At 36.2% G+C, this 14,977-nt stretch overlaps 1 protein-coding gene across 1 annotated transcript; it reads left to right on the top strand.

Annotated features, from left to right (window-relative positions):
• Positions 1–1,002: 1,002 nt before the first annotated feature.
• Positions 1,003–1,868, top strand: LOC127239104 (vomeronasal type-1 receptor 4-like). Its single transcript, XM_051207893.1, is given in 2 exon segments — positions 1,003–1,827; positions 1,830–1,868. Coding segments are annotated over 2 exon segments (864 nt in total).
• Positions 1,869–14,977: the final 13,109 nt, after the last annotated feature.

Here is a 14,977-nt window from a genome sequence, read left to right as displayed (position 1 = left end):
TCTTAAAGAATGCACTGGGGGGGTCCTTGGTTAGAAGCAATTTCTTACACATTTATTTTAAAATTTATCTTTGAAGACATTTCCACAGGAGTGAAACTGAACAAGTAGACACAATGTATGCTTCAGTAAAACTTTTGAGTCAGTAGGAATTACTGTTGACAGTGTGTCATATACCTACCTTATTATTATTCTTACCAAGGGCTGGTGTTTCATGCTTGTTTTCATTTACATTTCTGCTCCTATATTTGACATTTAACAATGGACCTATTTAGAAAAATGGACATCCTTCCCCTGGTTTTTCCTCATTGGTGTGGTTGTTGTACATTTCATATGAATTCACCAAACAGGATACATACTTTTTTTTTCTGTTTTCCCCACAATATCTCATAGTGAATTGTGTACGTGTGTGTGTGAAATATGATGTGCTGTATTTCTTAACCTTATCTAACTTATCATTTGAACTATAAGATTGGTTTCTGCTATTTTATAAATATTTTCTCATATAAGAACATAGAAATTTTCACTTCAATGAGGTAAAATGTACATTTTTTAGTTTAAATTCTGGATGAATATATCATGCAGCTCCTTCCCATTGAAGCTGCAAACTTTTGTCTCCTTTCCAGCAATGTATTGTATAAAGAACAGTTCATTCTAGAATGTGGATGTGAACATTCTTTCCAATTGCATTCAACTGGTGATTGCTTCTTCATTGAAATATGGTCTTATTTTAAATGCTGAAGACTTTAAGAAATGTAAAGATTTACTAGAAATTCACTCCATAAATATGGACAATTATAAACTTCAACGATCATTGAGAGTTATTACTGATTGCAAACTACTTGTTTTCAGACAGTCTTGTTAATTAACACACTCTGTCTTTGCAATATGAACTCAAATGATTATTCTTCACATGCATAACAGGATAGGTATTTTCAGTGCATAATTTGGCCCAGAGACATAATTGTTAGTATAATTTTAAAGTAAAAACTGCTGCCTGACAGAATGGACTCCAGAAACTTGGCTATAGGAACAGTAATCTCACTTCAGAGTACATTAGGAATTCTGGGAAACGTATCTTTTCTTTTTCACTATCTACTAATTTACTACAGCGAACAGACATTAAAGACTGTAGACTTAATTCTTACACACGTGTTCACAGCAAATTCCTTAATCATTCTTTCTAGAGGAGTGCCCCAGATAATGAGAGCTTTTGAGTGGAAAAGGTTCTTCAGTGATGTTGAATGCAAACTTATTTTATATATTTATAGACTTGGTAGGAACATGTCCATCGCTACAACCTGCCTCTTAAGTGTCTTCCAGGCCATTGCCATCTGCCCTAGTGTCCCCTATTACAAAGATCTTAAAATTAAATTACCAAAATATATTCACCTCTCCATTTCATTTTTTTGGATCCTGTACATGACAGTAAATATTGTTTTACCCATGTATACATCTACCCAAAGAAATGGTGAAAATAAGACAAAAAAGACATATTTTGAATTGTGTCACTCTCTCAGTCATGACAAAATAGTAGATTCATTGTACACAGCATTTTGTGTGTTCCCTGAAGTATTATTTTCTATACTTATTGTATGTTCCAGCATCTCCATGATTGTCATACTTTATAGACACAAGAAAAGGATTAAATACATCCTCAACACTCACGCCTCCACTAGAATTTCCCCCGAATCCAGAGCCACACAGAACATCCTTGTCTTGGTTTGCACCTTTCTACCTTTTTATACCGTCTCCTCCATTTTACAGGGCTACATGGCTCTTGCCCATGATTCCAATTTGTGGCTAATTAATATCACAACCATCATTTCCATGTGTTTTCCTACTTTATGCCCCTTAGTGATGAGACATGACTCCATTATTTCAAGATTTTGCTTTTTCTGTATAAGAAATATCAAAAGGAAATAATCCTATAATAATTTTGTAAATTGTAATATTGTAATGATATATATATATATATATATATATATATATAACCTCAGATACCCATGTCTGCAAATGTATCAGTATAGTAAATTATTATTTTATCATTTTATTTATTGATAATTATATATAAAATATCAATTTAATAATGTTATGCATTGTTTTATCTGTAAGACCATTTCATAGAGGAGTGATATACTTTCCATTATAGCAAAAAGCCAGGATAGCCACATGTTCTTAGACACATTAACTATTTTAGTTATGGACACTTCATTACATGGTGCTATCATGTACACTATCATAATGTGGTTGGTTACTTATGCCATTTTTCTTCCACTGCTTTATAGGTAAGCCTACCTTGCCAGGACAGTTCTTTATGTAGTTCTCTCTATTTATCGCTGGGTGAAATTGATTACTGTTTTCCTCCAGTAGAGACCATAGCACCTTGTAGCAGTAGGAAGCTTACACAGTTGAGATGAAACTTCCAAATAAGTATTTATTTGTTTCCATATTTTATATCTCAAGTACTTTGCGGTCATAAATTTGAACTCATAGCTATTTTGGGACAGCATACACAAGACATGTTCAAGTCAGAATATATAACAGTAGTATGGGCAGGGAGGAGGTACACATTTCTTCCATTTACTACATGAAGTACGTTCACATTTGAAAATTCTTAGGAGAAGGGGAATGTCAGTGTGCTTAAAGTGTTACTGTCCTGCTTATGCTGGAGAGGATGTGGAAAGAGGGGATCACTCCTGCTGAGAGTGCAAACACATACAGCCACTTTGGAGATCACTATGGCATTTCTTCAGGAAAATGGGAATCCGTCTACCAGAATATTCAGCAATTCCACTCTTAGGCATATACTCAAAAGATGCACATTCATACAACAAAGACATCTGTTCAACTATGTTCACTGCAGCATTATTTGTAATGGCAAGAACCTGGAAGCAACTTGGATGCCCCTCAACTGAAAAATGGATAAAGAAGATGTGGTACATTTACACAATGGACTACTACTCATAGGAAAGCAAAACAACAACAACAATAACAACAAAAACCCAATGGAATCATGAAATTCCCAGGCAAATGGGTGGAACAAGAATAAACCATCCTGAGTGAGGTAACCGAGTAACAAAAAGAAAACGTGTGTACTCACTCATATTTGGATTTTAGGCATAGAGCAAAGCATCACCAGCCTATAATCCACACTGCCAGAAAAAATAGGATACAAGGAAGACCATAAGGGAGACATACAAGATCCCTCACAGAAGAAGAAAGGAACAAAGTCTTCTGAGAAAATTGGAATGGGGGAGAGGGAGTTAGTAAAAAGAGAAAATAGGGGAAAGGAGGACATGGGGAGCAGGAAGATTGAGTTAGAGAAAGAATATAGGACAGCAAGAAACGATGTACCACAATAGAGGGAACCGTTATAGGTTTATAGAGAAATTTGGCATTAGGGAAATGTCCAGAGACCCACAAGGATGACCTCATCTAACAATCTAAGAAATAGTGGAGAGGCTACCTTAAATGCCCTTCCCAGATGATGAGATTGATACTACCTAATATGCTATCATGGAGCCTTCATCCAGTAGCTGATTGAAGCAGAAGCAGACACCCACAGCAGTACACTGAGCTGAACTCTTGAACTCCAGTTGTAGAGATGGAGAAGTGGTGAGCAAAGGGTCAAGACCAGGCTGGAGAAGCCCATAGAGACAGCTGACCTGAACAAGCGGGAGCTCATGAATCCCCAGGCTGATATTTGGAAAACCAGCATTGGATTGATACAGACCCCCCCCCCCCCAACATGGGTCTCGATTAGTAGGCCTGGACAGTCTACAAGACCACTGATAGTAGAACCAGGATGTATTCCTGGTGCATGAAAGGACTTTGGGAACACATTCCCCATAGAGGGATACTCCCTTAATGTAGAGACAGGAGGAAGGGTCTAGATCCTACTCCAAATGACTTGAAAATTTTGATGATCTCTTGGAAGGCATCACCCTCTCTGTGGTGTGGGTGGGGAATGGGATGGGAGGGAGCATCGGGGGCATGGAAGTCTGGGAGGGGGAACTGGAATCAATATGTAAAATAGGAAATAATAATAAATTCAGAGAAAATGAAATGGGCAAAATAAATTATTTTTGGGTCCCCCCTCCAAAGAATTACCCTGTTCTTACTGATAGCTGTTCATTCACAGTATGTTTACAGAATTTCTTTATATAGTGCCATCAGTTTGGTTCCATATATAAAATCACCAAGTTTGTTGTGTGTTTGTGCATGGGTAAATGCCATTGTAACCATGTGAGTAACGGCAATGGATCATGGCCTAATGTGAGTAAAAGAGGGATTGAGGAAAAGTGATTACAGTAAAATAGAGTAATTTGGGAAGGAAAGCATGAGTAGTGTATGTTAGTTACTTTCTGTTGTTATTATAAAATATCATGACCAACCCCACTTATATAAGAAATTGTGTATTAAACCTAACGCTTCAAGAAGGAGCATGCAAAAAAGAGGAAAAAGTTGGCTTATGCTCACCAGAATAGGAAGTGAAGTGATTACATTCATATGCACACAGGATTTACATAGAGGGCTTCAAGTGAGGTATAAGCTCTCACAAGTTGACTTATTAATGTATTCCCTCCATTGAGATTTCATCATTCAAATATTTCACCTAGGAACGAGGTGTTCATATGCTAAAGCATTTCTCGTTCACTTAGATTTGACCTCATGCCTATTTATCTTTAAATGTGAGGATTTTTCTTCTGTAGTTTCATTAATAATATTTTCAATAACTTTATGTACTATTCTCCCTCATTTCCAGGAATTTGGAGATTAGTCTTTTGATGGCTATCCTGAGTCCTCCTATATCCCATTCATATTTTAGTAACGTTCTTCATTAACCTTTTCTGAATGATCCACTTTTTTTCTTTTTTTATTTTATTTAATTTTATATAACAAAGTCCAATTAAATGAAAACAAACATTTATACACAATATTTGGGAATTTGGGCGTTGTTCTTTCCAGACTATTTCCTGCTGTCTTGGGGGGATTCGAAGAAGATTCAGATATCCTGGCTGTAATCTGTAGGGCTGTTTTGTCCAGCTGTTTTGAATTAGCTTGTAGGATTAGCTTGTACTCTGAGAGAGAGAACATAAAAGAGGGAGCCAATATGGGTTTGAAGATAAAATTGAACACAAAGAAAGGTCGAGAGAACTACAAGACTGCTCCCAACTAACAATCTCAGCTTCCGTGGAAAGGCTATCATAAATGCCCTTCCCGGAGAGTGAGATCAACAACTAACTTCTCCATGGAGCCCTCAACTAATGCCTGTTGAAAATAGGAGCAAACACCCATACATAAACACTGAGTCGAACTAGAACCCAGAAGCAGATGGAGAGGACAAGACCATGCGGCAGAAGCACACAGAGACAGCTTACCTGAACAAGGAGGAGTTCACAGCCACTAGACTGATCCACTTTTTTTCTAACGTGTTTTCCAGCCCAAGACTCCTTTTTCCTCATGATCAATCCATTTTGTTGTGAATCTGTTTACTGGGCTTTAATTTGGACTTATGAAAAATTTTATTTCCATAATCATTTCACTTTGGTGGTTTTTTTTAAAGCAATTACCTTGTTGAATTTAATCATCATATGTTGAATTAGCTTTCTTATTTGTTTCAGCTCTTTGACATTTTCTCTGAAAGTATATTCATGTCTTGTTTTAGTTTCTTAAACATAGATATGTTTATTTTTTAAATCTGTTTTTTTCAGTCTTATGTTGGAGAGGATGTGAGTCAAGGGAACACTCCTCCATAGATAGTGAGAGTGCAAACTTGTACAGCCATTTTGGAAATCAGTATCTCAGTTTGTAAGAAAATTGTGAATCAATCTACCTGAGGACTCAGCAATACCACTCTTGGGCATTTACTCAAAGGATGCTCAATCATACCACAAGGACATTTGCTCATGAATGTTCATAGCAGCATTATTCATAATGGCCAAAACCTGGAAATAAACTAGATGCCCCTGAACAGAAGAATGTTCAAAGAAAATGTCATATATCTAAACAGTGGAGTACTACTCAGCCATTAAAAATGATGACCTCATGAAATTTTCATTCAAAGGATTGGAAATAGAAAACATCATCCTGAGTGAGGTAACCTAGACTCAGAAAGACAAACACAATATGTATTCACTCAAGTTACGGATAGTAGATGTAAAGCAAAGAATAACCAGACTATAGTCCACATCTCCAAAGAAGGTAAGTAACAAGGAAAACCTTTAGGAAAGGAAATTAGATGAGAAATATGGAGCAAACTGGGGGTGGGATGGTAAGAAGGAGCAAAGAGGGAATGAGAAGGAGATGGCTGAGGTGGAGAGGGATGCATGGGAAGAACAATGAAAGAAATATCTTGATAGAGGGAGCCACTATGAGCTTAGGGAGAAACCTGGTGCTAGGGTAACATCCAAGAATCTCCAAGGAGCCTCCAGCTACGACTCCCAGCAGTAGTATAGAGGATGTCTGGACTGGCCTACCTACCCCTGCAATCTGATTGATCAATGCCCCAACTATCATTGTAGAGCCCTCATCTAGCAGTTGATGGAACTAGATGCAAAGTTGCACAACCAAGAACCATGCTGAGCTCTGGGAATCTAGTCAAAGGGAGGGAGGAGGGAAGATATGAGCAAGGGAGGTCAAGATCATAATGGAGAAATCTACAGAGACAACTGAATCAAACTTTAGGAAACTCAAGAACTCTATATCTACAACTGTAGAGATTCCAGGGGAATGGACTACTAGGCTCTCTATATGGGAGACAGCTGTGAAGCTTGGACTATCAGAGGACCTCAATACAAACCTGATATATGAACTTGCTATTTGGAGCCAATTTCTTAGTGTAGGATGCCATGTTCAGTGGCTGTAGGACCATGATGTAATCCCAGTACATAAACTAGCTTGGTGGAGTCCACTCCCCATGGTCTTAAAGCATGGGAGAGGGGCCTGGACCTGCTCTAAACTATTGTGCCAGACTATGTTGTCTCCTCATGAGAGTGCTTATCCATGAAGAGGGAAGAGTGGGCTGCAGCAGAGCTGAGGTGATGTGAGTCAGAGTGGGAGGAACAACTGGGTTGGGATGTAAAATAAAATAAAAAAAATGTAAAACTCCTGTTTTTGCTTGTTGTTTCTATGATTGGACTTTTGCATCTGGTATTAATATGTGTGAAGATTTCATTCTTTATATTTCAGTAGTTGGAAACAAAATCCAAGTTCTTCTTTTAATGTAGCAGACCTTGTAATTGTTTACAAAAGGACTGCATTTTCAGAGATTTCAGATTTTCCCTCTTTGGGACTGATACTTAGAACCTGTCACATTCTTTGATTTTTCTCTGAATGGTAGATACTGTCTTGCACCAGTTCAAGCTTCCTTCTTGAGTCTTCATCTTTCATCTCAAGTTAGGAAATTCCCCACATGCCTGTAACCTTATCCTGAGACACATCAGTATCTTCAGGTTCTGGTGAAGGCACCATGAGATGCAATTTCCCATGTGCTTGTAGGCCTAACTTAGTGTTGCAACTTGTCCCACTTTTGGGGCTGCAGTTTCTACTAAAACCACTGATAACAGCTTCTTTTGAGCCTAAACATTCAAGTTTTCTGGGTCCATGTTAATTGCTTAACAGTGAATTATTCCTTATTTTCAAAAAAAAAAACTAGAATATTTGGCTATCCATTCAAGGCTGTTAGATTTAGAACATAGCACTGACTTATATGACATTTAATGAAAAGAATGGGATTTAACATTTGACACATAAAGCACTTGTGTTTCAATAAATGAGTATCTGTGATGCTCCTTTGATTTGAATTCAGATCATTACTTGGTTGATATAATTAATTTTCCTAGCATATTTCTATATCATAATTTTCCAGTTAATTTGCATTCAATTAATTTTCCATGAGTTTTAGTGTACATTGTGATATCATTTCATTTACAGGTACTTCTTTAATGATCTCTGAATTCATTACAGTCTCCACTATGCTTCAAAGTACTCTAAAATGGAATGAGTTAACAATGATAAAATTATTAATTAACTTTATTTGGCATAGATTTTCATGGTTAACTAGAGTCTAGTGAGACACATAGATCTGTGCAAATTGTTTGTCTAACTTCTCCATAAAGTGATATTTGCCTCCGTGGATAATGAAAAAGTAAGTGCTTCTTCAAGTACTTATACTCTTTGAGGCATCCATAAGAAATTCATAAGAGGCTTGGTAATTACCACCTGCAGAACAATTTAGAAAATTTCTTTCCTCACATTACTACTTCATTTAAAATTGACATTGCAGTCCTGAGGGGAGATGAGGTCACAGGGCATTAGACCTTTATATAAAGACTGAGAAGCTTCCTTCTCCAACTTCTCTTTCGTGTATAATGTCAGATGTCTACTCTGACCTCACTGCCCTTCAGATACTAGCATTTGGTGTGTTTTTGCAATTCACTCTGAGAGCTTTAGGAATACTCTGAAGAAACTCTGAGTAAGTACTAATGTCTGCAAAAGGGATACTGAATAGATGTGGTGAAATTTCAGGTAAATGAGAGGAAAATTTTCTTGGGTATAAGCTGAATTACTAAACAGAAAATTCTTCCTAATCTAGTTCCAATCTCTGATATAGACAAAATAATACCATAAAATCATCCCAGAGGGTGACCCTTGATGAGTGCTCCAAATCACTGTACATTATGATTTGAAGGTTCTTCAGAATTAAAGTAATTATTCAGAGTTCTATCTGCACAGACTGACTGAAGATATGTATTGCATTACAATATTGAACATAAACTTACATGACTATCATTCCTGAAGCTGGGAGATGCTCATGTTTGTCAAGTCTCCACAATGCATTAGGAATTTAGACAGACATTTATGAAGCATCTTCTAAGATTTTTATCTTGCTAGTGAAATTAAGGGCATTTTCTACATTTAACTTTTATCCAAATTACAGAAGGTGCAAAAGGAAGAGGACTATAACAGTGATTAATAGATTGCCACTTCTCTTTTAAGTTTTAAATTTAATTCGAGAAAGATTCCTTTATTTTGTCTCTTAAAATATCTATTTCTTGATTTTATATTATTAAGGTTAATGTGGATACAGTATATAATATTTTAGATTTGTCCACATAATTTCTTTGAGACTAAAATGTTTAACATACCAACATGAAATGAAAACAGTTCATAAACATTTCAAATCACCACTCTCATCCAAAGGAAATCACTGCCTTATAATTTTTTCATCCATTTTTCTGAATCAGAAAGAACTATCCCCATCACATTGATGAATCATAGAGAGAAACTGTTCTCAGGAATCCTCTTAAGACAATGAACATTTTAATAAGGACTCATAATGACAATTCTAGTTTCAATTGATGTGGTCAGAGTGCAGACAATTGTTCAAGACCAATGGCTCTGAAAAGTAATGTCACTCAGTGAAAATTAGGAGAGTAACTAGGGGCTGGGAAATAAGCATGGTCCATATGTCTCAGAGTGATAAAGATGTGGTAGGTTTAGCTCTTTTCCATTTCCATTTAAATACAAAGAGAAAATGGATTTTTAAAAGCAATATAGTGATTCTGCTTTCCCTTTCCCCAATTACTTTAACATTCTTCACCATACCACCCACCCAAATCCCCAGTCTTTCATTAGGATAACAAAGGACATCTTAAAATAAAAACATAATATGAAAACAAACCACAGTAAGACAAAACAAATACAGGAAAAAGAGCCAAACAAAAAGCATAGGAAACAAATATTGACATAGGCACTCATATTCATGCACACAGAAACTCCATAAATATACAAAACTAGAAACCATATAACATATACCCAAAGGACATGTAAAGTATCTATTCCTTCTCTACACTGAATGTTTATCAAGAGCCTTCTATTCAGTTCTCAAATACCAAGTGTATTCTTCCTGTGTACTTTATTTCCATGTGTTTCTGAATACCTTACAGCTCTCATCAAGTTCCATTGATTGAGCATTATTTATTATCCTGTACATACTGGTTTGGTATGATTGAGTGGTTAGAACCATTTCCCTGTGTGTGTGTGTGTGTGTGTGTGTGTGTGTGTGTGTGTGTGTGTGTGTTTGTGTGTATGTGTGATTGTGTGTGTGTGTGTGTGTGTATTTATCTTAGAAAGCCAAGCTTCCACACAAGTGCCAAGCATGATGTGCTTTCAGTCACTCCTGTATCCTTGTACTTATTTCTTTATCCAATGGGGTCCAGAATATCATGAAGTTTAAAATACATCATAAAGGTAGACAAAAATTCAGAGTGCATCACAATGAAAATGTACTAGCTTCATCATTAACATTCATATTTGTTTTATGATTAGAATCCTGATGAAATTGTTTGGCTCTCTTACATTTATCTTCTAGAGACACTAGTGGACCTTCACACACATTCAATAAATCTGACAGTTCAATTGTTATCATTACATTAGTTTTAAAAATAATTATTGGTGGGGTATGTTTATATGTGTGTGATAAAATAAGAGAAAGAGAGAGAGAAAGAAAAGAGAATAGGTCAGCACTCAAAACAGTGTTTTGTAATTGGTCATTTGAAACATTGTTTAATAGAAGATAAAAATGGTGTATGAATAAAGTAATATTCAATTTATTAAAGAAGTTTTTATTTATTATTAAAATTCAGATGAAAAGTATATTCAGAATGGATCTTGCCTCCTGTGAAGATGGTGAGTGGAAAATTGCAGTTTATGCTAAAAATGTGATATTGAGTGTTCTTTCCATTTGCATTCACTGTTCACTGCATCTCCCTGAATAATGATACCCTATTGTTAATCCAGAATTTACAACCATATAGAGTGAGAATTTTCTTGATATAGATATATATGTATATATATATGTATATATATGTATGTACGTTTATACATATATATGTATATGTATATGTGTGTGAGTATGTATGTTTTAAGATTGCCATAAACTCAATGAAAGTTAACTGTGTTAAAATTAATTTTATTTGACACAGAATTTTACTAGGTTGCACACACTGAGATTGAAATCTCAAACTCAAGTGATTCTTGGACATGAACAGCCAAGAATACAGAGCATTCAAATTCATCACTTTTCTCAGGGAGAATTTTTTTTGCTGCTATTAAAGGAGGATCTGCCAAGTAGCAGAATGGAGTCAAAGAATTATGCAATAGGAATAGTATTCTTATCACAGACTATGTTTGGAATTGTGAGAAATTTATCCCTTCTTTCCTGCTATCTACTTTATTACTACAATCAAAGGAAACTGAAGCCTACAGATTTGATTCTCACACATCTGACCGTTGCTAACTCCTTGATTATTCTCTCTGAAGGAGTACCACAAACAATGGTAACTTTTGGGTTAAAACAGTTCTTCAATGATTTTGGCTGTAAACTTGTTCTTTATATTCAAAGAGTTGGCAGAAGTTTGTCCATAAGCACCACCTGCATCTTGAGTGCCTACCAGGCCACCACAATTAGTCCTGGAAACTCATGTTGGAAAGATATGAAAGTAAAAGCTCCAAAATTCGTTAACCTCTCCATTTCTCTTGGATGGGTCACATATATGATGATAAACTTTATTTTCCCTGTGTATGTTCATATAAAAAATATTGGCAATAATGTGACAGTAAAACGAGATTTTGAATTTTGTTCAACTCTGGGTAGATATAAACTTGTAGATTTACTCTATGCAGGATTATTGATGTTTCCAGAAGTCTTGTTTTCTGTGCTTATGGCATTCTCCAGTGGCTCAATGGTAGTCATTCTTTATAGACACAAGCAAAGGGTTCAACATATTCATATAACTCATACTTCCACAAGAACATCCCCTGAGTCCAGAGCCACCCAGAGAATTCTTCTTCTTGTATCTATCTTTCTAGCATTTTATACAGTCTCCTCATTTTTACAAAGCTTTATTGCTCTTTTGAATAACCCTAGTTGGTGCCTGATCAAGATCAAATCCATTATTTCTATGTGTTTTCCTACTATTTGCCCTCTCATTATGAGATGTGACTCCACTGCATTGCAATTCTGCTTTTCTAGAAAAGGTGTATAAAAATCCCATAATCTAATCTGGTGTGTGTAATTCATTTCTTTTTGTGTATGGACTTTAGTTTAGTTGACTTGTCTAGTTCAATAAAATATTATGAAGGAGGCCATTTGCCTATCTTATGCAAAGCATCACAGATTTTTGCATTTTCTTCCTGATCAATATGCTCCTCATAATATTTTATTAGAGCAGTATCAAGTTGCTCCATCCAGGCCAAATAACACCTGTGTCATTGGGTTTTTTCTTGAGGAAATATAAGGGGCCACATCTCACTGAACTTTGATACTGTGTTTGAAAAAGAATTCTATTTATAAGAGGAGTACTCAGTTCAGAAATACTGTTAAGAATATGTGTTAGGTGTTTATACTTTATAATTTTTCATAACCTTCTCTTGCATGTTTATGTCCTATAAAAAGATATTTATTGTTTTTCCTATTGTGTCAACAACATCACTGGGTGGAAGATGGTATCCTACACAAAGAAAAGAAATAGGCATCATCATTCAAGGAAAAGTATAAGACTGACCTACTATTATTACTGATAGAAACCAGTTTTTGCTAGAGTTTCTAACCTAGAGGATATGTAACTTTGCATACATTTAAAGCGTTTCTTGCCATTGACATTAAAAATAGTGACAGGTATCAGAATATCTCAGAATGGCCCTACTGTGTTAGTGCGAAGTTACACAACAACATCATTTTTCTTGGAATATTAACTTTTCTGTCAATATCTATTGACTAGATAAAGACAAATCTCAAACTTTCACAGATCCTCAAATCAATTACTGCTGTGATTCCAAGAAAATAGCTAAATTTTTAATGATCCATACAAAGTGGTATTTACTACTCTCTGAATCATATGTATAAGTATTTCATCTAGGCAATATTCTTGAGACAACCAATTAATCTGTATCACAATGCAGAAGATGTCTGTTTTCCAGACAGTTTGGGACATTAGTAGGGTAAGTGATTTGGTTCTTAGGAAATAAAAATATGAAACATTATCTTGTCAAGGATGTGAAATTAGTAGGGTCAAACAAAATATAATCTTAAAATTTGAATTTAGACCTGCATCACACACACACACACACACACACACACACACACACACACACACACACATTTATAATGAGTATTCACGTTTTTCTATGAGAGAATGAATATGAAAAAAGAGTTCCAGAAATGAGTGATCAAGGTAACATTTAAACATGTTGTCTGTGATACTATAGAGTTAGACAAATATGCTGTACATCCTGTTGATGCACAGGACTAGGTTCCATAACCCTAGCTCAGGTCTCAAGACATGGATCGTCCAGAAGCCAATATCCATGTCATATTTTTTTCTGTGTATATCCACATACCTAATATAAGAATATAAACTAGCACCTGGTAGCAAAATACAAAAAAATGAAAAGGTCCATTAAAATTTCTCTGACCTTCTCACATGTATGGAATTTTTAATTTAGTCTTATCATTCACAGGTGCATGTCACCACTCATGGTAGATCTTTGATGTGATATGACCTTGGTCCATGGTATTTTACTCCCTGACTGTTGTTATGAGCAGGTATCCGCCAGCCTGGTCCCTCATCCATGCCAGCCCAAAATAACACACAGAGATGCTGTATTAGATATAATGCTGTTGGCCAGTTACTAGTTTCTTATTGGCTAGCTCTGTCTTAAATATTAACACGTTTCTATTATTCTAAGTATTTCTACATGGTCTCATCTTACTGGAGAGAGGGCCTGAACTTCTGTTCTTTTGGTCTTACATGTTGACCCTCCTCCTACCTCTTTTCAAAACCTCCTTGTCTCCTAGTCCTGCCTATCTTGCTTCCCTATTGGCCAACAGTGCTTTATTCATTAACCAATAACAGAAACATATTTACAGAATGACATCTCCCATCAGACTGTGGTTCAGGAGTTGCCTACAGTACAGAGAGTGCTTACAGTACAGAGATCACCTCCAGTAGAACCCAGCCAAAAATAACACACTCCAACCCTAGCCTCCTGCATGGAACCAGGCTTGCTATAATCAGGTAATCAGGCTTCTAACACAAGTCCTTTTTTCAAATCATGTTAGTGAAAACAAAATGATTGTTCTTGAATCCTGATGGGAGTGAAAGAAATTGAGAAAAACAGTCTGTTGACTGCAGTGAAAATCAGGGAACCAAAAGTGACCAGGAGAAATTTCAGGCATTATAGATCCATTAAATGGCACTCCTTTAACTCATCTGGAATTGAAAATGCTCAAAATGTTCAAACACATTGCATACCAGGCGTTTAAGCCAATGGTGAGTGAACTGATAAGTTTTAATTGGAGGCTAATATAATTCAAGGAGTTGCCACATAAAATGTTGGTTGGTGGGGTTTTCAGGCATGAATGAAGATAAAGAGGGTTGAGAAGTCCTTTGAGTAGACAAAACAAGAATGTCAGTCACATAACAGAGCAGAAATTGATGCATAGGCTAGAATGTCTGTTTGGAAGTCAGAGATGATGGTGGCTTTTGAATTTATAAAGTGTGGTGAAATCTTGTTTGTACAAATAAAGTGTATCTGAAGATCAGAAAGTGGAGCTTGCCACAAGCTAACCATAGAGGCCTTCTGGTCTATGCAGGCAGACAGGCAGTGAGATGGCTGCCGGAGAGAGGAAAACAGGAATTAGTTCTTTTCTGCAGGGAAGCTAGAGTGGTAAAAGTGGCTTTGGCTTGATCCTTCTTTCTGGTCTCTCAGCATTTTCCCCTATATGTGACTCCGGGCTTTTATTATTAAGACCTATTAGAACTGAGTTACAAATTGGCACCCAATCTAGAAGTACCAATTCACAAAAAAAAAAAAAAAAAAAAAAAAAAAAAAAAAGCAGCTTTGAGGCCACTGGCCAAGGCCCAGGCCCAAGCTACAGTCAGTACTCCTGCCTTACTCCGTGCCTAGCTGG

The sequence above is a fragment of the Phodopus roborovskii genome, unplaced genomic scaffold (assembly GCF_943737965.1).
Source record: "Phodopus roborovskii unplaced genomic scaffold, PHOROB, whole genome shotgun sequence".
In the NCBI taxonomy this organism is placed as follows: domain Eukaryota; kingdom Metazoa; phylum Chordata; class Mammalia; order Rodentia; family Cricetidae; genus Phodopus; species Phodopus roborovskii.
Note: the sequence above shows the minus strand (reverse complement) of the source record. Positions and strands in the feature narration are given on the sequence as shown.